Source organism: Cydia pomonella, chromosome 1, assembly GCF_033807575.1.
Source record: "Cydia pomonella isolate Wapato2018A chromosome 1, ilCydPomo1, whole genome shotgun sequence".
NCBI classification, from domain to species: Eukaryota; Metazoa; Arthropoda; class Insecta; order Lepidoptera; family Tortricidae; genus Cydia; species Cydia pomonella.
In genome coordinates, this window is record NC_084703.1 from 49,012,614 (window position 1) to 49,034,630 (window position 22,017).

Sequence of the window (22,017 nt, forward strand, 5' to 3'; positions counted from 1 at the left end):
GAAGCAGAGGAAAGAAAGGCCCGAAATACTATGGCGTTCCTCTTTGAAGTAGGTTTAATATCTTCATAAATTTATATTATAAATTTGATTCTATGTGCAAAACATTTCAAGATCGCGGTGCAGAAAAATAAACTCAAGCACTTTCAATAGATGTGTAAGTTTTTTATAAATTTCATCTCCAGAAATTGTCACAAAAAAAAAGAAATGTAGGCCTGAAAGTGAAATTTTTAATTTAGATATGCTAAAAATACAGATTAAACGTATTAATGCACCTTTATTTATTATTATTATCAATTCATTATTTTTTTTATAATTATTATTATTTATTAGTATTTTATTATTATAATTATTTAATTTTATCGCATCGATTTTCAACTACCGCAATACTCTGAAATCTCAATTACTAGTCTTTGCTAGTCTTGAATAAAAGTAATAATATGAATTAAAGTTTTGTTTATTTTTTTATAATCCATCGCGATTACAGCCTGTACACAAATATAAAAAATCTCACGTGAGATTAGGAGGGGGGGGGGGGGCTTAAGAAAAAAATGACGAAATCTCACCATGGGGGGTGGGTGGGTCAAAAAATTCTCAAAAAAGCCTCACGTAATTTATGGACGCCCCCTAAGGGGGTACGTTTACAGACAGATAAGGAATAAACAGTCATCAAAGTGCAGAAACGACATCAAGTTATTTAATACAGTTTCGGTACAGTGGACAATTTTGTGGATGTAGTTATAGATTCGTCTCAGTTGTGGTATGTATATGTATATAATTTCACATAAAATGCACCAGAGAAAGATCTTAAGATCATTCATATTTATTGCCGCAAGGCCCGTACTTTTCATGCCGTTGACGCAAAAATGACGTAATTTGACATACAGGGAGCTTTTTTACAACACTACCAATTTAGATAACTTACTTATTGACGGGTATCAAAATAATTACTTGTTCCGTGAATAAAAGCTTAAACGCTGTTAAAAATCAAAAAATATGTATTATTTACTAAATTGATAATCTATCATTTATTTGAGTGACAATAAGATGAAAGTCAGTTAGACGTTTCAGTACTGATTGTCAAGTATATATCTATCATTAGCTAAATAGGTTGACAAATGATTAATTATTGCGAAAATAGTAATTGGAATCATATTCTACGTAGCGTGACGTCAATTTTCTGTCAACGGCATGAAATGTACGGGCCCTATATAATAAATTATTGGCCATGCTCCGTATTACGACATGAAAAATCGGCCAAGAGCAAGTTGGCTCAGTGTAGGATTCCGTAGTTACCATTCTGTAGAATAGGCTAAACGGGGGCTATTAGCCTTCTCAGCGCTTTGTACGTCTTTTTGGGTGAATCAACTTTTTTTTTTTGTTATCCTGTCCCGTTGTCCAAGGGACAACAGTGGCACAGTTTGTTTGAAGAGACGTTGTATGCCGTTCTATTAACATGCTTAGTAGGGGGCCCATTATGGACATTGGTTATAACGACCACAAAAACGCAAGTTTAATTCATTTAAGTACCATAAAATCAGTATTTCAATGAACTTTTGTCCCCTGGACAACTAATCGTAACCATGGCAACGAGTGACGCTAAAAAGTTGATTCTCCCTTTTACTAAGAAGAGAAGACAATGGCACTTTTTTCGTATCGATATTTTCAGACGTGACCGTACATCCATGAAGTTTACATAAAGACAACGCATTTCGAAGTTATTTTGTAATAAAATTACAAGTTCTCCGAAAAGGACTCGAGTCTCTACAAACGACTCGGGACTCTAATAAGTCGAAAAGAATTCGAGTTTCGTCTTAATTATAAGAGTCTGAAAAACTGAGTCGAGTCTTAAAGCAGACGACTCAAAGCACTCGAGTCTTAACCAACACTATATGAACCCGCTAACTTACTGGTGATGTAACATCACGAGGGCCCATACAAGGCAAGTGCATTAATATGTATCCATTGTCGTTAAAGACAAAGGAGCGCGCGTCCGGTATCCGACCAAAGTAAGGTCGCCAACACGACAGACAGACAAATAGACTGTCAATATTACAATGATTACATATTACATACTTCAAGAACAGTTTTGAACGATTCACAGTTAAGTTTTACTAGACAACGACCGGGATATAAACCGTGATTATCTTTTATATTGTTTATGAGCTCCAGATATTTCAACGCAGTTACATGCATCTTGTTCACGGGTAACTGCAGATAGCGGGTGGGTGTCAAAGTTGTGTAGACCGCGCTCGGTCTGCCCTCGTTCGTGCGCGTCGGCTGCGCTCGCTTTCAACGCTGGTCGCGTCCACACTTGTTGTTCTATCCAAGCACACTACACTCAGTGTCACTACGTAATCACGGTAAAGGTAATTACGGTTCATATCCCGGTCGTTTTTAGTCTAATTACTTTCTTCGTCAATGTATCATGTGTAGTCCCCATCAGATATATCGGAGCGACCACGTTGTTCACAAATATTAGAACAAACCCTCTATTATCAAGTGCATGCTCAGATATTTATGAATATTGGTAGACCTAACTATGGACCAGATCCAAATTATTTTATTGAATGTTTTGATTTGATCTATAAATATAAAAATAAGAAAAATATTGCAGGACTATTATGTTTTTTTAGTATGTATATATTTTTTGTGTGTTTCTTTTTATGTCTGTTTTTTTTCTGTTTTCTGTTGCGTTGACGTATGTGCCGCCACTATCATAGTTTTTAATGGTCCCCACTGAAAACCAGCGCCACGGATTGCCGCGGCATTATGCTGAGTGGGGATCCTATTTTAGCGTCCAATGTTTTTCTTTCTCTGTATGTTCTTCTTTTTTCCAAATGTAATGTGTTGTGGCGTTAAATAAATGTATTTTCTTTCTTTCTTTCATTCACAATCATAAATCATTTTATTTCGTGATAAACTGATAAGGTTAACATTACTACACGTACAATAGTAAAGGGGCCCACTGAATACCAGTTCGCCGGACGATATCGGCCTGTCAGTTATTCGCAAAGGCTGACAATCGCGAATAACTGGCAGGCCGATATCGTCCGGCGAACTGGTAATCGGAATTGACCATCGATCCAATATGAGTGTGTGGTTTTTTTGTAAGCAATTTTATGACGATTGTTTACGTATTTGAACATTTTTGCTATGGCCCACCGTTTAAGAGTTATTTACGAAAAACTAAAAGCGACCTTTTTTAAAATGAAGACTATCCAAAAGCGACTTGGAGGAACTGCCATAGGGATCAACATTCAACAGTTAGATCTGTACTGTAATTCTCAGAATAGTATTTAACGGTTTCCACGAACAAACGAAACGACAAGACACATTATCTAGAGCCGCCAATCTACAAGCGAGCAAGGTATGATGTACGATTAAACTATCATTTCAAAAAAGTATTTTAATCCTTAAGCACCACTGTCAAATTTTTACTTCTAATTCCGCCATCATAAAATCCACTTTTCAATCACACCAATCTGCATTTAAGCCAACAATAGACAAATACCAATCAATTTAGTCAAGTTCAAAATTAGACCTTAAGTTGACAATGACAAAGTTGAGTTTCGCAAGAACATTGCCAGCGTAGTGGACTCGGTAGTGCGTGACGAACCGTGTTACGGTGACACGGTGTTGTGGAAATGTGACAGTTAGAACTGTCAACGAGAGGTTTGAGTCTCCTATCTACCTACATAATGCCATGCCCACATGTGAGCTGTATTAGGTATGTAATGGGGTTGGAAACTGTCAAGGTTTGCATAGTTGACGCCGTCATAGCTTTCCCCTGTCTCTAGTTTTGTTCTATGAGATTTGGCTTAAAGGGCCGTCATCTAGGACAATATTTAAAAAAATGTAACAAGAATTTGACACAATTTTAGGAGTTGATGCCGCCTCAGCTATGCTGGTGGCATCTGTAAACTATTTCGCTCGGCCAACTCCATTAAGAGGCCTAATGATTACCAGTTCGCCGGACGATATCGTCCTGTCAGTTATTCGCGATTGTCAACTTTTGCGAATAACTGAAAGGCCGATATCGTCCGGCGAACTGGTAATCAGTAGGCCCCTTTAGAATGAGAGTGTTGATATTGGTAGTTTCTTTGAAGACTTTGACTCTGAAGTCTTTTTTTTTAATAAGCGATGATCACACAAGAGGTCAACAAACCTTTTGTTTTGATCCGACGGCCACGGCGTATATAAGTAGTTCAAAAGTAAGGGTACGCTACGAATAAGATTGTGTTAGGTAAAAAGGTGGTAATGGTGGGTAAAATAAGAAAAATAAGTACTTATATCTTATACACATATTTAGTTTATATTTATATTTAAGTTCTGATATATTTAGGTTTAGTTTTTAATTAGATATATTTTAGTATGTATCTTCTTTGTTTTTGTTATATTATGGGATGTTTATATCTTATAATAATAATATCTAAGTAGGTATATCATAACTTCTTCAAGCTATGTGTTGATGGGTACTAGGGAAATGCAATGCAATTTGTTATAGGTTTTTTTTAAAGGAGGTTCTTTCTAAATGTTAAATTTTTTATTTCTTACTAATTCTACCATTAATAAAACTTCAGTTCAAATATTTATTTAGATATATTTTGTGAAATTCTTGTTGATGTCTGACTTGTAACTAATACAAATTTTATGGTCTTTTGCCAAGAGTAAATTAAACTCTATTATTAATTAAGTACATATTTTACGACCGGTATATTTGTGTGTAGTATATTGTACATTTTCGTTGTTTTAAATCTTTTTGTTATTTTACATATTGCAATTTAATGGATGACTGTCATTGGCCTTCTGTTATGTAGGCATTTATGTTCAGTTATATTTACGGCTGTTGTTATCCTGAATACCAATAAATAAATAAAAAAGATGTGTGCCTTGTGGAGAAGACAGGCTCTGGACCAGAGACGCGTGGAGCAATACGGGAGAGACCTGTGCCAAGGGCAATCAGACAAAACCTCCGCGGAGAAAGGCTAGCAGTAAGTAACGCAAAACAGTTTTTATATTGATTTTTTACACGTTTTAATCAAGGGCAGTGGGAGCTGTACGAGCCCAGTTTCAAAGAAAAACCGCAAATCGATGTACAGTACCCCTAGTGTAAGTTTGATCGACATCATAACGTGACGAACGCGTTTGCGTTAAGTCTCATTTTGTATAGGATTTTGAGTTTCCAAAACGTCCCGCTTGGCGCGCTCTTTCTAAATCCAATACAAAATGAGACTAAACGCAAACGCGTACGTCACGTTTCGAAATCGAATTTATTTACACTAGGGGTACTGATTAGCCATTTGGCACACGCATACTAGAGGTCAAAACAATATCCATATCGTATCTGGAGGAGCCCAATCTCGCTGTTTTCAAAATTAATTTTGTTTTAATATTTAAAAAAAATACGGAAACGTAATAATGTGGGATATTTCTAGAATCGTCTCAGAAAGCCCTTTCATATGATTTCACACACGATAGGTTTCTGAAAAAAACATTTTTTTTTTCATACAAAAAAAATAATGACTCGGCACTCCCCTCCCCTCCCAAGGGATTTTTTTTTAGGAAATGCGGGCCAAAAATGTTGTTTTATATGCGTGTGCCAAATGGCTAAACTGTACATCGAGTTATGTTTTTTTATGCATACACCTTACACTGTGCCACAGGCGGTACAGAAATTACGAACTCGTGTTAATTAAGCCCTCGCTTTCGGCTTCGGGTTTCAACTCACAGTCGTTCGTAAATTCTTGTAAGAGCCCTTGAGCCTTGCAGAATAAATTTTTGAATTTTTATTTTTGAATCTTGTTTACCACCCTTAATACAGTATGTCTAATTTCGTATGAATTTCTTATAAAACGTATTATCCTCGCCTAACGCATTTTATTTCAAAACATTTGCCGTAAAAAAGTAAAAGCTGACACCTAACCGTATGAAATAAAATAACCATGCATAGCAATGTAGGTGTAAACCCATTGCCTCGTGGTATTTAAAAAGTAATTAACCATAGACAATCAGCTGTAGATTACCCATGAATGGCGAGAATGACTCAATAGGTGAAGTGAAATGTGACATTATCTATGAAAAGGGATCTTATTGTCGGTGGCGCGTACGCCATTATCAACGATGCTCCCATATTATAAACTACGCCGCGCTACGCAGTGCGGCGTAAGCGCCATCGACAATAAGGTCCCTTTTCATAGATAATGACACAAATATGATTTTTACGTTACCTATTAAACTTTTTTAAGGTCAGTTTTTTATTCAATAAAATTTATGTCTAAAATACTAGCTTTGCTCGTGTTATAGTTTGTTACGTAGGTCTTATAAAAAATGCCAAATTTTATCAACATCGGTTCAGTCAGACAATCGCATACATTGTGAGTATGGATTTTTAACTACATGTACTTGACGGGTATATCGAATTTCGTTATGTTTGTCCTAAAATTGCCATAGCAACATGCGCCGAAAGCCTAAACAAAGCCTGGTGATTTACGCAATTACTGCTCTTTCAAAATAATGTTTTCGCAGTACAGGACGACATGGTCGTGAGAACACAACGGTATGCTGCCACTTATAAAATGCACATTGTATTCAACTATAAAAAACTTTTTAACGCTCGCTTGTTATCTCTTTCGCGCAAGCACACATCGCCACAAGTGCGCGAGAAACGAAAATACAGTGTTGAAATATTAACTTTTTCTAACACAAAAAAGGGTCTTTTAACGTGCAACCAAATGTACTTAAGATTATTTAAACCTGAAGTGTTTACTAATAGCCAATTGTAACGTTCGCACAGCGTGTAAAAGTTTTCTGCCATAAATAACTTGGTGAAAACGTAAGCGTTGCCTTTCACGTCACCCGTTTGCCAACTGAAACTTTCTATCGACACTTTTATATTAAATTTCATACTTAAAACAAAGAATGCGATGCAATGGCGCTATGTAACATACCTGCGAGGCTGCCGAGCAGGCTGCGGCCGCGACGCCTACCAACTCCCGTGTCCAACTTCATGATAAATAACAAACAAAACACAAAGTAACTTAAACACTACGCCAATCCGGACACATCTGATCTACTAAAACATGATGAAGTTAACAAACACAACTCAACTTTTACTTGGTAACACGAAAAAGTACGTGAACCACAATTATTTTCGTAAGTTTTGTCCGGCAGCACTACATCACCCTCCGACGTTCATTGTGGACTGTCGTATTGTCGAGTCGAGCGACGGAGCGAGTCGGATTATTCGGATCAGTGTTGCTAGGTGCGCGGAAGAGAATTAACGTATTTGAGTGTGAAAATTATAGTACCGTTGAAAAAATTATCGCACGCCTATCAAAAGGGCAGTACTCCAAAAATGTCTTGCAAAATAAGCTTAAATTTCCAATATATAATCGAAGGAAATATAATGTACGTCTAAATTGCGCAAAAATCAGTTCTATATTTGTGCATTTTTGTGACAGCGCCAAACGGTTTATAGGAAATTTGCTAATTTTAGCCTATTTCTGGGGGAAAGTGTCATATTTTGTTTCAAATACTAGATTTTTTGGGTGACATCGTCCAAGGGCTGAAATTATCGTACTTTTGGGTACGATAATGCTCTTTGGAACGTACATCGTACCGGAACCCAAATTATGGTACATGTACGATAATTATAATACGCCTGGCAACACTGATTCGGATACTCGGATAGGTAGGAGCGAAGCGAACGCGAACTCCAAAAGTTTGTTCGAGATCGAGACGCGTGACGTGGGTAGATGGTAGATTATGCACGCCTACTATAACCAGTTTTCTACCAATTTTGGTAGAATTAAGTAACACGACCGATATTTAAATTAATATTAATAGATTAATTAAGGGTGCTAACCTTTAAGTCATGTGTTAATATTCTCATAACTTGCTTATATTTTATATTACTGCTTGGAATGTACTTATAGTTAGAAAGCTTTAAAGCAGTAGTAATGTTCCTGCACAACATAAATAATGTATACGTAAGTAATAATTAGAAATTTACACTCTAGTTAACAGTATAACACCAAAGCACTTATGTGGTATTTGGTATTCTATACATATAATTAGAATAATTATATTCTAAATATTTACCCTTATGATAATAACTGACACAAAATGTGTGACAAGCCATCGTCAAGCACTGCTTGACATGAAAACATTTTATTTCTTACTTTTTACATTTCAGTGGCCAGGTCAGATTAGGTTTCAAAAAATAACAAATAAGGTTCTCATTTATCACATGCATAGTATGGAAGGTAGAGCAAGGAACAAAATCTCCATATACCAAAAAGTGTCAAACAAAAAACCATAAATAGGTGGCGCTACAACACCTAGAATACTTGAGAAAAAAATCTAATCATAGACAGCGCACTTCACTCCGTCAATAACGCCTAGGTTTTTAGTTACTCTAGCGCTACTCTGGAGAGATTTGGAACTATTATTTATAGCTGACAGCTGGACACTTTTGCAACAATTCTGCCTAAGGAGTTTCTGTTCCTTGCCTCTACCTTCCATAATGCATAGTATTAAAGAGTAAAGAGTTATTGATAATAAGAGTATTGATCACGTAATCAACTAATCAATTACTAAGTCGTCGCTTCGATATAATAGTGTAGTGTGACATGAAAAAGGCTTAGGATTTTGTATTAATTGATCTTACTATAGTATTTTTCAAACAGCTCGGGTAGGGTGACAGCTATCATTTTCACACACTATAACCATAAAACGCAAATCTCGCAAAATTGAGTTGAGATGACATCTGTCACCCTACCCACCGTATTGTATCTACTGAATAACACAATTTTATAGTTATACATTGATTTGTACGTAGTTTACATTTGTAAGAGTAGGACTAGGAACAAATCAAAACCCTGCTATACATACACCTATATGTTTATATCTATAGAAAGAATCGCAAAAACATGTCTGGCTCTCGAGTCTGCAGCTGCACGGCAAGTCGTATCACAAAAACACGTGGGAATTTCAGTAAAAGGCGCATCTGGCAATAAAATTACAGTGAAATTAAATGACAGCTTATTTAATAGGCAAAAACTTGACTTATTAAAATAAATAAAAAACAGTTTTTGACACGACTCGTTGGTCTGACCAAAGAGTAAAAGTATGTATAGTCAGACTCTAATTTTTAGTTTATTTTTATTAGAATTTCAGAAGTATAATTTCAGAATTATTTCTGTAAAACAGATTATCTTTATCTTTAAGCGTTTAAATCCGTGCGATGGCCATATCTCCCGCCATAAGTTTCCCTTGGCGCGCTATATCTTCTTCCCTTCAAGTTCCTGGCTTTACGCCCCATTAAAAAATAAGATTCCAATGAATTGAAACCTCCTCCTTATTTAAAGTCGGTTAAAAGTAAATGTTTACCAAATAGACCAATGCAAGTTATGCTTATCATTAATGTAGATTATTCTTACCAAATGGTAGTAAATTTGCTACTGGCAACACCATTTTTTTTTTAATAACGGAACTTTATAAAATGGGCTATTATATTGTGTGTTATACCGCCAAACGCAATGAAGATGTATGATTTAAAGTAAAATATCATTAACCAAAGCTTAAGAAACAAGTTATTTACTTTGCTTTTGAAATATATTGCTTAACTTAAGTGGAGCAATGTCTTAGTGAATTCATATTACTATTGTTTTTATATAATGTGTATATTAATTATTTAAAAGAAAATTTTATTTATTTATTTATTTCTATTGCTTGTGAAAATATTTTAATGTATCCTCATTATTCCGTTCTAAAACAACATCACTGCGCTTATTGTTGTTCATTTTGTCAATATAAACGGAACGTATCGAAAATGCGAAAACGAAACGCTATTGATATTTTTCTTAAAAAATGGCAGCCTTTATGTCGTAAGCTTTTCTTTTCTATTAATGAAAAGTTTTTATTAACAATCTACAGACAGTTTATGATGCAAATAGAAGCAATTCAGATGAGCAATCGATTTTACAAGGAAGACATATAGATATTACTAATCGGAGTAACAATGAGCAGTATATATGTAGTGAGTATAATTACGTGGTTATGTTCTTTTCGCGACCATAGCCTTCGCTGGGTTGAGTCGGCCGAGGCGCCGGCGTGGGCTTGCGCTGCGGCGCAATTCAACCGCGACGTTAACGTTTATCGTGTTTTCAGGAGGCGTAGACATTACGGCATTTATGCAAATGTTGATCGGTTCCGCCGAAGAAAAGGCGAGTGGTTCCGTACGAGCTTTAGAAGAAAAAGTGGAGATGAGTGACAGCGCCGGTGCCGGAGCGGGCAGCGAGCCACGCGGGGGCTCCGCGGGCATGGAGCGCGAGCTGGAGAATACGCGGCGGCTACTGTGGGGCGAACAGGTCAAGGAGGAGGTGTTCCGGCGCTGGGCGCAGGGCTTCACGTTCAGCGCCGACGAGCCCAGCGCGCTCACGCAGCAGGAAGGGGGGCCTTGCGCCGCCATCGCGCCCGTGCAAGGCTTCCTCCTTAAAATACTCCTGTCGGAGACGCCCGGCCACAGTCTACGTGACCTTACTTCGGAGAAGTGCAACTCCCTCCTCGTCCGGGCCGTGTGTACAATACTAAGCCAGTGTCTAGCGCCTAAGTATAATGTGGCGGTGTATCAACGAAAAAACGAAACAGAAGCTGAATCCAGCTCGGCCAGTGCCACGGAAGAGACAGAAACCCTGGAACAGTTTCATCGGCGGATTGAAATTCACTCCTTCCAAGGATTGTCAGAGGTTGAAGCGTTCTACACTAGAAACATTCGTGTTTTGAAGGACAAGTATGGAGTGCTACTACTGTTGTATAGTGTGATTCTCAGCAAGGGAGTAGGGGTTGTGGAAGCAGAGCTGTCAGAGTTGTCAGATCCACTCATACACTCCACATATGGATATGGGTCACAGGGACTGATAAACTTGATGCTGACAGGCCGGGCTGTGGCTCATGTGTGGGACCATGACCAGGTGGTTGGGGGCCTTCGGCTGCGTGGCATTGAGCGGCAAAATGATATTGGTTTTCTCACCATAATGGAGCACATGCAGTATTGCACTGTGGGGTCGTTCTACAAAAATCCAAAGCATCCTGTATGGGTACTAGCATCCGAGACGCACTTAACGGTGCTGTTCTCGTTCGAGCGGCGGTTAGCGGCGCCGGAGACGGCGGGAGAGTCGGCTGAGCGGATCTTCCGCTCCTTCGATCCAGAGGGTAACAATTTCATCCCATCGGCAGCATTGCAGGACGTGCTCTGCGCTGCCGAGCTTGTTTCGGAGCCGGAGTACGTGGAGCTCATGCGGCGCAAGCTTGACGCGGAGAACCTGGGGATTATCCTGCTGAGCGCATTCATGGAGGAGTTTTTCCCATCTTGTGAGCGAGGCTGTCCCGACACGTTCACACTGCACCATTACAATGGGCTAGCGCGGAGCAACCCGGGCGGCCGTGTAGCGTACCGCGCCGGGCGCGCGGCGCTGCTCGAGTGCCACATGCGCGCCGCCTCGGCCGACCCCATGCTCACCTGCCTGCAGACCAAGTGGCCCAGCATCGACCTGGTCTGGGACGAGGGCAGCTCACCCTCCCTTAACTGAGCAGCTACATTCTAAAGGACTGTGTCGTGAGTGAACTGTGCAGACCATAATTTATTTGTAAAATATAATTTTACAAGCTTCCCTTCGTTCCAGCAGTTTTAATTTTAGGCTGTCACAGCTAGGAATTGACACCAGACATAGACTTATTTACACTATGGTAACAGTTTAGACTAAATATTTTTTTAATAACGCTGAGGGGTTGTTGTCAATGTTGTGCTGCATATGATTTGTATCAGTTTGCTTATACCATAGTTTAGAGACATGCTCCTAATGATATACACTATAATGAAATATAAATAAATTTAATTTAGCCCCGCATAGAATTAGGTTGTATATAAATGTAATAGTGACATAGTAATAATGGGACATGTTGAAATTTTATTATGATGACATTGGTGATGTGCTTCGTGATGGGGCGAATGCGAGGGCGGGCAGCGGCTCACACTGTGGCCAACTATTTCCACTTCGGTGTCGCTTGTACTATTTGCATTCTGCTTGTACATTCAGGCGTTGGGTGTAGGTAGCGCTGCTGGCCGCCCGGAATGTTTTGCTGTGCGAATTTCTGCTGACTGCGACACGCGTTGCGAGGAACGAGTGTGGAACTGTATTGATCTTTGAGATGCTCACAAGAGACATTATTTTACTCTGTATTTTTAAATTAGGGTCAGCTTTGTATAAGCAAGTTATTGTAATTTTTTTGCAAGAATGATTGCCATTTGACCTTTATAGTCGATCAGAAACTTTTTACTATAGAATTATGTAAATTCAGAATGTTTGTTTTTAAAGGCTTCTCTTCCAATCTATTGTGAAATTCGTTACATAAACTTACTAAGTGGCAAAACGCCTTAGAGAAGTATTAGGTCATTACCTATGAAATTGGTGTTTTATATTATTATTATTATTATTTAATAAGCAGGCAGGCAGTTTGACAACTGATATGACCTGTATCCAATATTCATAAAGATATGAGATTTTGTATGGAGAACTTTAACGAAATTCGATTTTTCATACAATGAATTTTGCGGATTATTTTGTGATGGCATTTTCAAACCAAACACATTTTTGCCAGTAATCTGAGACATTTTTAAGGCACATTTTCTATCTCATTTTTTTTTTAATCTGTCCCGTCAGAAAAATATAAGTCATTTAAATACTCGAGCCGGCAGCACATGAAAAGAGCTGTTTTCAGGGCGGTATTCTGAATACATAAAACAATAAAAGTAGCAAATAATTGTATGTAAAATCGTTGTTATGTAGCGCACTAATGACATTAAAAAATACTTCATAGTAACTACTAAAATAAATAAACTATGACATGACTAATACTTATGAACAAAAACGCCAATCATAGGTAAATGACCCGATATTTCGTGGCGCGTGGGAGTAATCCTCCTTGCCCCCTAGACGATAAATTTCTGTAAATAGCTAAGCTTTCATTCCGCTTCAGCAGATCAGCCTTGAATAGGTAGCATGAATAATCCCTAATTTGCTGACTAGATTTTAATAATGAAAAATTTGATTATGACTTGTTCATATTTTTAATTATGTATGCCCAAAAACGAGGAAGGAAAACAAACGAGGCGCTGTAGCAACACCTAAAGCTGATCTCGTATGCACTCCCACCAGGCTGACGAGATCAGCTTTAGAACTGCGGGCGAGCGACAGGCCCGCAGCTTCCCGCGCGCCGCCCAGGTGTCATTCCACCGCCAACCTGGCTCGTAAAAACACCCCGACCGAGTGAAAACTGCCTAAAGCATAGTTCATATAGAATTGGTACGCACTAGAAGATTGTTATTTTTTTAAGTTAATGAAATGCGGTGGTGGCCGAGTGGATATGACGTCCGACTTTCAATCCGGAGGTCGTGGGTTCAAATCCTGGCTCGTACCAATGAGTTTTTCGGAACTTATGTACGAAATATCATTTGATATTTACCACTTGCTTTTCGGTGAAGGAAAACATCGTGAGGAAACCTGCATGCATCTGCGAAGAAATTCAAAGGTGTATGTGAAGTCCCCAATCCGCATTGGGCTAGCGTGGGGACTATAGCCCGAGCCCTCTCGCGCATGAGAGGAGGCCTGTGCCCAGCAGTGGGACGTATATAGGCTAAATTATTATATTATTATTATTATTATTTTTTAATGCTTTTTTTATTGGGTGACTGAACTTTGTAGTGTAGCTGGTTGCCATGGTTTTATGGTATTTAAATTTACCAAACATGCATGTTGTTAGGGTGACCAGATCTGATTTCCGGTTTTACGGGACAACTGCATCGAAAATACGGGATTCAAGGTTAAAATACGGGACAGGTAGTATATTTAAAATCAACATTCATATTTTATTACAAAAATTTGGCATAATGCATAATCAAATAACCTGTACAATAGCTAAATTTCTTAATGAAAGACTTTAAAAAACAATAATAAATATTATAAAACATAACAATTTTTATATTGTCTGGAAAGGAAAATCTGAAATAAATAATCTGATGAATAACCTATACATATACATTTTGATTTCTTTATGAATTACCCTTTAAATAATCATAATTCAACAATTTGTTAATTATTCGGATAAGAATATGTGGATTAATCTAACATTATTTACAAACTTATTCTGACTTTCCCACCGAACAATAAGAAATAAACAAACAATTAATAAACACCCTAATTTCTAAATGATTGGAAAATGTGGAATGACAACTAAATAACCGCTGTGTGCAAATAGGTATTTTTATCATTAAATTCCATTTAATTATAAATTTACGGGACAATTTACTGTCCCGTATTGGTTTCGACAAATTACGGGACAATGATAAATTTGTGCGTGAAATACGGGATAACCCGTAAAATACGGGACATCCCGTAAATACGGGATAACCCGTAAAATACTGAACATCGGTAAAATACGGGACATCCCGTAAATACGGCCAACCCGTAAAACACGGGACATCCCGTAAATACGGCCAACCTGTAAAACACGGGACATCCGGTCACCCTAATTGTTGTGGTATTTATGGCTATTAAGCCATTTTCATTATAGGTTATCTACTGTGTATTACAGTAAATAGCAATGCAAAATTTCAAACAAACGATTAATATTGTTACATTGTCCCCAGGGTAATGGCACAGAATAGCAACACAAAAGAGTTGATTCACTTGCATCGGATCGAATCGACCCGATGCCGCAGCGAACGTGTTAAGAGCATTGATATATGTTAAGTACGGGCCTTACGAGCACTATGAATGGTGCTAGATCTGCGGTGTCACTCATAAATTCCAGCCAATCTTGCAGTCGCTGGTTGCGAACTCATCAACCAATCGCTTGGCTGCGTTAGACTGCACGATTGGCTCGAATTCGTGTGCGTGACGCTGTACTGGCCCCATTCTTATTGCCCGTAAGGACCGTCCTTAGATATGTCAATGGTTAAGAGTATTTCTTTTTGGCTGGTTCCTTTTTTTGTAATTTTAATAAGTGCGGTCATTTGATTTCTGTACCATTTCTTATCTGGTCACGGTGATGAGGTCCCTTGCGGTCAGGGCTCGGAACCGGTTTATTTTTAAATCCCGAAATAGCCCAATATTTTTAATTATTTTATACTCTTTACGTAGGACTGGATCATGTATTTAGGTAACAACTTCGCATGATTAGATAGTCCCATTAAAAATTTTATAATAAACCAAAGAACGAAAAATAACGTAATAAAACTGGTATTTTTTGTATGAAGAAAAAACCGGTTCCGAGCCTTGCTTGCGGTATTCATATTGCCTGTAACTGTGAAAAAAAAAAAAAAAATAATTATTTGAAACAACACATAAATCTTAAAATTAACATTTGACTTTAGTAAAATTTGTTGTCCCAAAGAGATTTTCAGTGGACCTAAATCTTAAAATAGAAATAAAATACGTTGCAACATAAGAATAGTAAAAACAATGTACGAAATATTACATAAGGGTGAATCAACTTTTTCACTTAGTGGATGGACCTGTATGAAACTGATGTTCAAATCCTGGTAAAGGCATTTATTTGTGTGATGTCTGTTCCTAGTCATGGGTGTTTTATGTTATATACACCGTGGGCCAATTAAACCCGACATATTTTAACCACGCATTCCTGAGGTCATAAGGAGCAAAAAATGTTATATGAGTTTTGGCCAAATTCGCCAAAAAACAATTATTTTTTGCCGAAAAAAAAAATTCCTTTTGCGTTTTCTGCACACGACACGTTATTTATTTTTACACCTTGGTGAAAAAAAATCATTACAACGAATAAGTATAGTTTTTTTTTTATTTACAGACGATAATTGCGAGTTTACTTTAAAACTTTAATATCTGTCAGTAGGTATGTCTAAACCAAGTCACATAGTGGCAGCGTCACAGCTAAAAAGGCGTTTTTGACTAAGTTATAAAAGAAACAAATTTTCACAGAAATTGTCATTATCTCTAAAACAAGACCGATTACAGAAAACATTGTATGACATTTTAGTCTCTAAATGCGGTCAAGAATACACCTTTGAAATATGTCTGGTTTAATTGGCCCACGGTGTATATCGTTGTCTAAGTACATCAACTTAGTCAATTGGTGTAAAATGTCCTATAATATTTTTTTATTATTTACGTATTGCCATAGGTATGGTTTTATGTTATTTAAAAACTAACATACATTTTCATGGCAGTTAATAGCCCTTTTCCTAACAGTTTATCTACTATAGTACAGTCAGCGTCAAATACTTCGTAGCAGTCAAAGTGGCCAAATAGTTCGGTACCATATATTTAGTATGGTGTACCGAATTATTTGGCCACTTTGACTGCTACGAAGTATTTGACGCTGACTGTACATTGTGCATTGAGGGCGTAAGTGAAATAGACCCGCGTTTGCAATATGCTTATCCCCCACACTTAGGCCGGTTGTAGATGTCCGGTGTTTTCGCCGGAAACCGGACCGTGTTACGCGACTACGTCCGGTTTTGTACATGGCTACCGACAGCTACACCCAAGAAAACCAGACATCGTCGCCTAACCCGGACAATTGTCCGGCGAAAACACCGGACATCTACCTACAACCGGCCTTACACAATGTTTTTCATCACACTTGCGAAGAAAAAACAAAATTTTAAGCTAAATAATTCTTAAATACGTTGACATTACAAACATTATTCCGCCATATTGTCCTCTGAGTCGTTAGGCATCGAAGGCTCAGACCTGGCATTCAGCCACAATTAATCAATCAATCAATATTGCTTACTTTTACATAGCAAAATAGTTTAGGTACATATAGATCTATATATTTATACTGATGTGCACGCCACGATTGAAAATTGTGTAAAAATATTTTAAACGGGTATTAAATCAATGAAATTAAATCTTTTTAAACAAATTTATTTATTAATTTAAAATTATTAATTATTTTATTAATTTAAAAGTGAACCTACATGGTTCGTATGAATTCGTGACAGAGTAAAAATTAAAAAAGCCATAACTCCCTAGAGAGTTACAGCTTTTTTCACAATCCATTACTCCCGCGGGAACAGTATAGGCCTTAGTACACCTGCATGAAATAAGATCTTTTTCGAGGAAGTGTTTTGAAAAGTGTATTAGTAGAAAATCCGAGTATCTTCTAGCAATCTGCTAAAATCGACTGAATGACAAGACAGAATAATAGGAAATAAGTTGGTTCACCCTCAAATCATTTTCCTTACTGTACGGTCACGTCTGAAAACATCGATACGAAAAAAGTGTCAAAAATATGTATACACGACTTTATTGCCCATGTATTAAGGTAGTGTATACATATTTTTGGCACTTTTTTCGTACCGATATTTTCAGACGTGACTGTACCCAGAAAAACTCTTGTTGGCATCTTATCTTATTGTGTCTGAAAATTGTACTAAATTGTAAAAATTGGAGTAGTTTTAACTTTCCCCTCGCAACGCCAACGCCGGTATATGTTTATTTGTTATATCTACACGACGCGGTATAATTGTTTTATTATATATTCATATTATTGTCATACGTGTTAAAATAGGGCCATTTTAGTGTGACAAAGATTATACTTATTGAAAGATATTTTCAGTTAGTTATAAAAGTGTAACATGCTTTCTTTGATTATATTTGGCTGGTTTTATTTTTATTTACCCGTTTTTGAAGCATGCCCTGTTAGGGTATAACAGGGGCCCCTTTCTCGAACGGTATTAGAAAAAAATCAAAGAGAATTAGAAAAGGAGGTGTATTGTCAAAGAAAACTTTGTAGCGATGTAAATTTACTGCCATCTTTCGACACATCATTGAAACTTTTAGATCGCCATTTGACTTTGATCCTTATTCTTTCACTGATATGGCGCTATCTAATAGATCAAACGCCAAAGGTATAGCAGTTTCGTTTCGAGCTATGCCCGGTACCTTTTTGATATTTAACAAATGGAACACATCAGTGAAAAAATAAGGATTAAAGTCAAATGGCGTTCTAAAAGTTTAAATTATATGTCGGAAGATGGCAGTAAATTTAAGTAGCTACAAAATTTTATTTATTTATTTATTTATACAACATACCTCACTTTGACAATACACCTCTATTTCAAATCTCTTTGGTCTAATATTATTTGTGTGTTGCCATAGTAACCCATACGACTCGACTGTTTGTGGACTAATAGTATTATTCTAATACCGTTCTAGAAATAAACCCCTATTCAGTGCCCATTTCTCGAACGGTATTAGAATATATAGAATAATATTATTAGTCCACGAACTGTCACGTCGTATATTTCCATGGCAACACCCTAATAATATATGACTAATACCGTTCGAGAATGGGCCCCAGCTGTGTGCAAGCCACTTCACTCTGGCTGGGGTTCGTCAAGGGTGTATACTATCACTATCAGCCTTGCTATTTAACATACATCCTGAGGATAGCGCTTGAAGGTTGGGCGGATGGTATACCAATAGGCGGGAAACATATTCCCAATCTGCGTTACGCTGGTGACACCACACTCCTAGCAACAAGCGAACATCTATTAGAACAAATTTCAAGTAGAAACACTATAAATTATAAACTGAAATAAATGTCATATACTAAGAAAAAGTGACCAAGGCTTCCAGTGCCCCAGGCTGGAATCGAACCTGCGTCCCCTGCTATCGCGGCAGGCACCTGGGACATCTTATAGCAGCACACGGTTTGAAGATAAACTGACTGAAAACCAATATGATTGTCGTGAACCGTAACAACGTGAATGAACCAAAAGCTATTGGAAACTGAAGTTTTGTATATACTTGGGGTCATTGGTCTTGGACCGCGGAGGCTCCGAAGATGAAATCAAGCGACGCATCGCCATTACTAGGTCTGCGATCGAGAAGCTCTCTAAGATCTGGAGAGATTGCAACATCATAAAGGCAACGAAGTCTCTCGTAAGATCTCGGTTTCCCATGCTTTATGGTACTGAAACGTGGACACAGAGAGAGAGTGAACGGAAACGCATGCGTGCTGGAGAATGCTGCGGATAACGTGGACTCAGGGTCGCACTAATATATCAAGTCTCCAGGAGCTCAAGGTTACACGATCGGATATCGTACTCTCTCGCATTCTTAGCTAGTTGGGCCACGTTAGGCGCAGGGAAGATGACGCCATGGAGAGGCTGGTTGTTCAGGGCAGAGTGGACCCAGATAGCAGTCCTCAATGTGATGGAATGACCAAGTAAAAGCTCTGACCGGGTCACCTTTAAATCTGTGCGTGAAGGTACACAGAGAAGCATGGAGACAAACAAAGAAAAATGCCGTGCAATTACCGCAATGACCACGACTATTCTGAGAACAGTATACGACTGAGAAGTAGAAGTGTGCAATATAATTGCAGCAATGAGGAAATTAAAATTAAGAGAAATGGGAAAAACCGTTCTCCATACAAGCGTAGTCCATTATGTCTGGATATTGACATTATGGCAAATATTTCTATAAAATTAGATGTTTATTGACTATATAGCGGAAAAAACCAGTCAAGTGAGAGTTCGTGTTACTCGCGTACCAAGGGTTCCGTACAAACTGAATTATCTCGTGTAACTAAAAAGGCGAAAGACTTGATCAGGAAGTACAGTCAGCGTCAAATACTTTGTAGCAACCAAAGTGGCCAAATAGTTCGGTACACCATATATTTAGTATGGTGTACCGAACTATTTGGCCACTTTGACTGCTACGAAGTATTTGACGCTGACTGTACAACCTATACTAAGTATAATTGTGTACAGCGCCATCTATCGGCAAATTGTCTAACTACTTTGCGTGATGTAATTTACGTATTCGTTACAATTGTTCGTTACTTCATTGTAACGAACAATCCAAAAATGTTTGCAGATGTAAGCATAATAAACCAGCTTAATTTTAATACTGATCACCGTATGGTGCGTGGAAAGATAAAAAGTCACAAATTAAAACAATCTCGTAAACATATTAAAAACAACATAAAAGAAATACAGATGCCTTTGCCGCAAACAACGCTAAACTACTTAGAAAAAAATCTACAACGAAACATACAAAACAAAAAAGATATTCAAGAGAAATACAACATTCTAGAAAAAGGGCTTCAGAACATCGAAAATACTTTAAACGCAACCACAACCAAAAAAGATAAGCTAGGAGAGACCAGCAGAAAGCTACTAACGGAAAGACAAGCACTACAGAAACAAAAACCAAAGAATAGAAAACAAATTGCATGTATAAGCAAGAAAATTAACATAAGTATAAGAAAACACAGAGAAAGAACGCGAGCTGAAAGGTTTATACATCACATTGAATCTACAGGAGGAGTTAAAAAAGCATGGAAAGAATTACAGGAAAATACGGAGTGGATTCCAAAAATGAAGAATAATAAAAACAACAAAACTAAAACCAAGCGGACAGATATACTAAAAGAAGCTACCGATTTCTACAGACAATTATATAATGATACAAATTCTTATACGTCACCGAATTTTGAGAAACAAAATGAAGAAGAACCTGTCCCTCCTATAATAAAATCAGAAATATCAAAAGCCATGGATACATTGAAAAACAGAAAATCGCCAGGAGAAGACGGCATTTCGAATGAAGTTCTAAAGGGCACTTTCGAAACCATTTTAGAAACCTTAATAGATATATTTAATGACATCTTACAAAGAGAAATAATACCATCCCAATGGTCATCATCAACTATAATCTTACTTCACAAAAAAGGAAATAGGGACAACATTAATAATTACAGGCCTATAAGTCTTATGTCATCTTTGTACAAGGTGTTCTCAAAGATTCTGCTAGGTCGTCTCACGAAAGTACTAGATGAGAACCAGCCTAAGGAACAGGCAGGGTTTCGAAGTGGTTGTTCCACGATTGACCACATACACACAATAAAGCAATTGATCGAAAAGTGCAACGAATACCAAATGCCCTATTATTTGGCATTCGTAGATTACAATAAAGCATTCGATTCATTATATCATGCAAAAATCTGGGAGTCCTTGTTGAACCAAGGCATACATACAAAGTATATAAGGCTCATACGGAACCTCTACAAGGACATGACAGCGACAATAAAGACTGAACGGCAAGGTAATAGGTTTAAGATCAAGAAGGGCGTCAGGCAAGGAGACCCCTTATCGCCAAAGTTATTTTCCGCAGTCTTAGAGGAAGTATTTAGGAAAATGGATTGGAGCGAATATGGCATCAAAGTAAACGGTGCTTTATTAAACCACCTTAGATTCGCAGATGATCTTATAGTTATCTCTGACGACGCGAACCACCTACGCATTATGCTGGAACAACTAGTAGTAGAAAGCGAAAAAGTAGGACTACAAATAAATACGTCAAAAACAAAGCTATTGACCAATCGGTCCAAAATTCCCATACAAATTAGTAACTTCAAGATAGAGTATGTCACGGAATACACTTACCTGGGCCAAATAATATCTACTTCAGAGATAACGTCAAAAGAAATACAATGTCGCATTAACTCGTCATGGAACAGGTACTGGTCACTAAAAGAAATAACGAAGAACCCATCAATACCACTTAAGTTAAAAAGCCGCATTTTCAACTCTTGTATCCTGCCTTGCATGACATATGGCTGCCAGACATGGGCATTAACAAACGAACACATGCGAAAATTAGAAACATCACAACATAACATCGAAAGAAGTATGCTGAACATAAGGAGAATAGATCGTGTAAACTTAAAGACCATACGTAGAAGAACACGTGTTAAAGATGTTTCATATACTATCAAAAAAAACAAATGGAAGTGGGCAGGTCACATACTTAGATGCAAGGATGACAAATGGGCCAAAGAAGTGACTGATTGGTATCCTAGGGAAGGTGGCAGAAAAAATCATAGACCTCTACGAAGATGGGAGGACGACTTCAAAGCTCTTGCTGGTGCCACTTGGCGGAGAAAAGCCCATGATCGGGAACT

At 37.7% G+C, this 22,017-nt stretch overlaps 3 protein-coding genes across 3 annotated transcripts in view; 2 read left to right on the forward strand and 1 right to left on the reverse strand.

The window, feature by feature from the left end:
* The window catches only part of LOC133529293 (protein crumbs), a 200,344-nt gene extending 192,353 nt beyond the window's left edge, over positions 1-7,991 (reverse strand). Inside the window, exon 1 of the mRNA XM_061866993.1 lies at positions 6,948-7,991. Coding sequence (XP_061722977.1) covers positions 6,948-7,008 — 61 coding nt within the window. The 5' untranslated portion in view covers positions 7,009-7,991. The remainder of the gene's footprint in view (positions 1-6,947) is intronic.
* Positions 1-22,017, forward strand: part of LOC133525810 (U11/U12 small nuclear ribonucleoprotein 35 kDa protein-like) — a 95,585-nt gene that overhangs the window by 66,535 nt on the left and 7,033 nt on the right. The gene's annotated exons all lie outside the window — the stretch shown is intronic.
* Positions 9,778-17,698, forward strand: LOC133525794 (ubiquitin carboxyl-terminal hydrolase MINDY-3 homolog). Its single transcript, XM_061862184.1, has 2 exons — positions 9,778-10,039; positions 10,171-17,698. Exon 2 carries the CDS (start codon positions 10,194-10,196, stop codon positions 11,589-11,591), a length of 1,398 nt encoding a protein of 465 aa, XP_061718168.1. The 5' UTR covers positions 9,778-10,039; positions 10,171-10,193; the 3' UTR covers positions 11,592-17,698.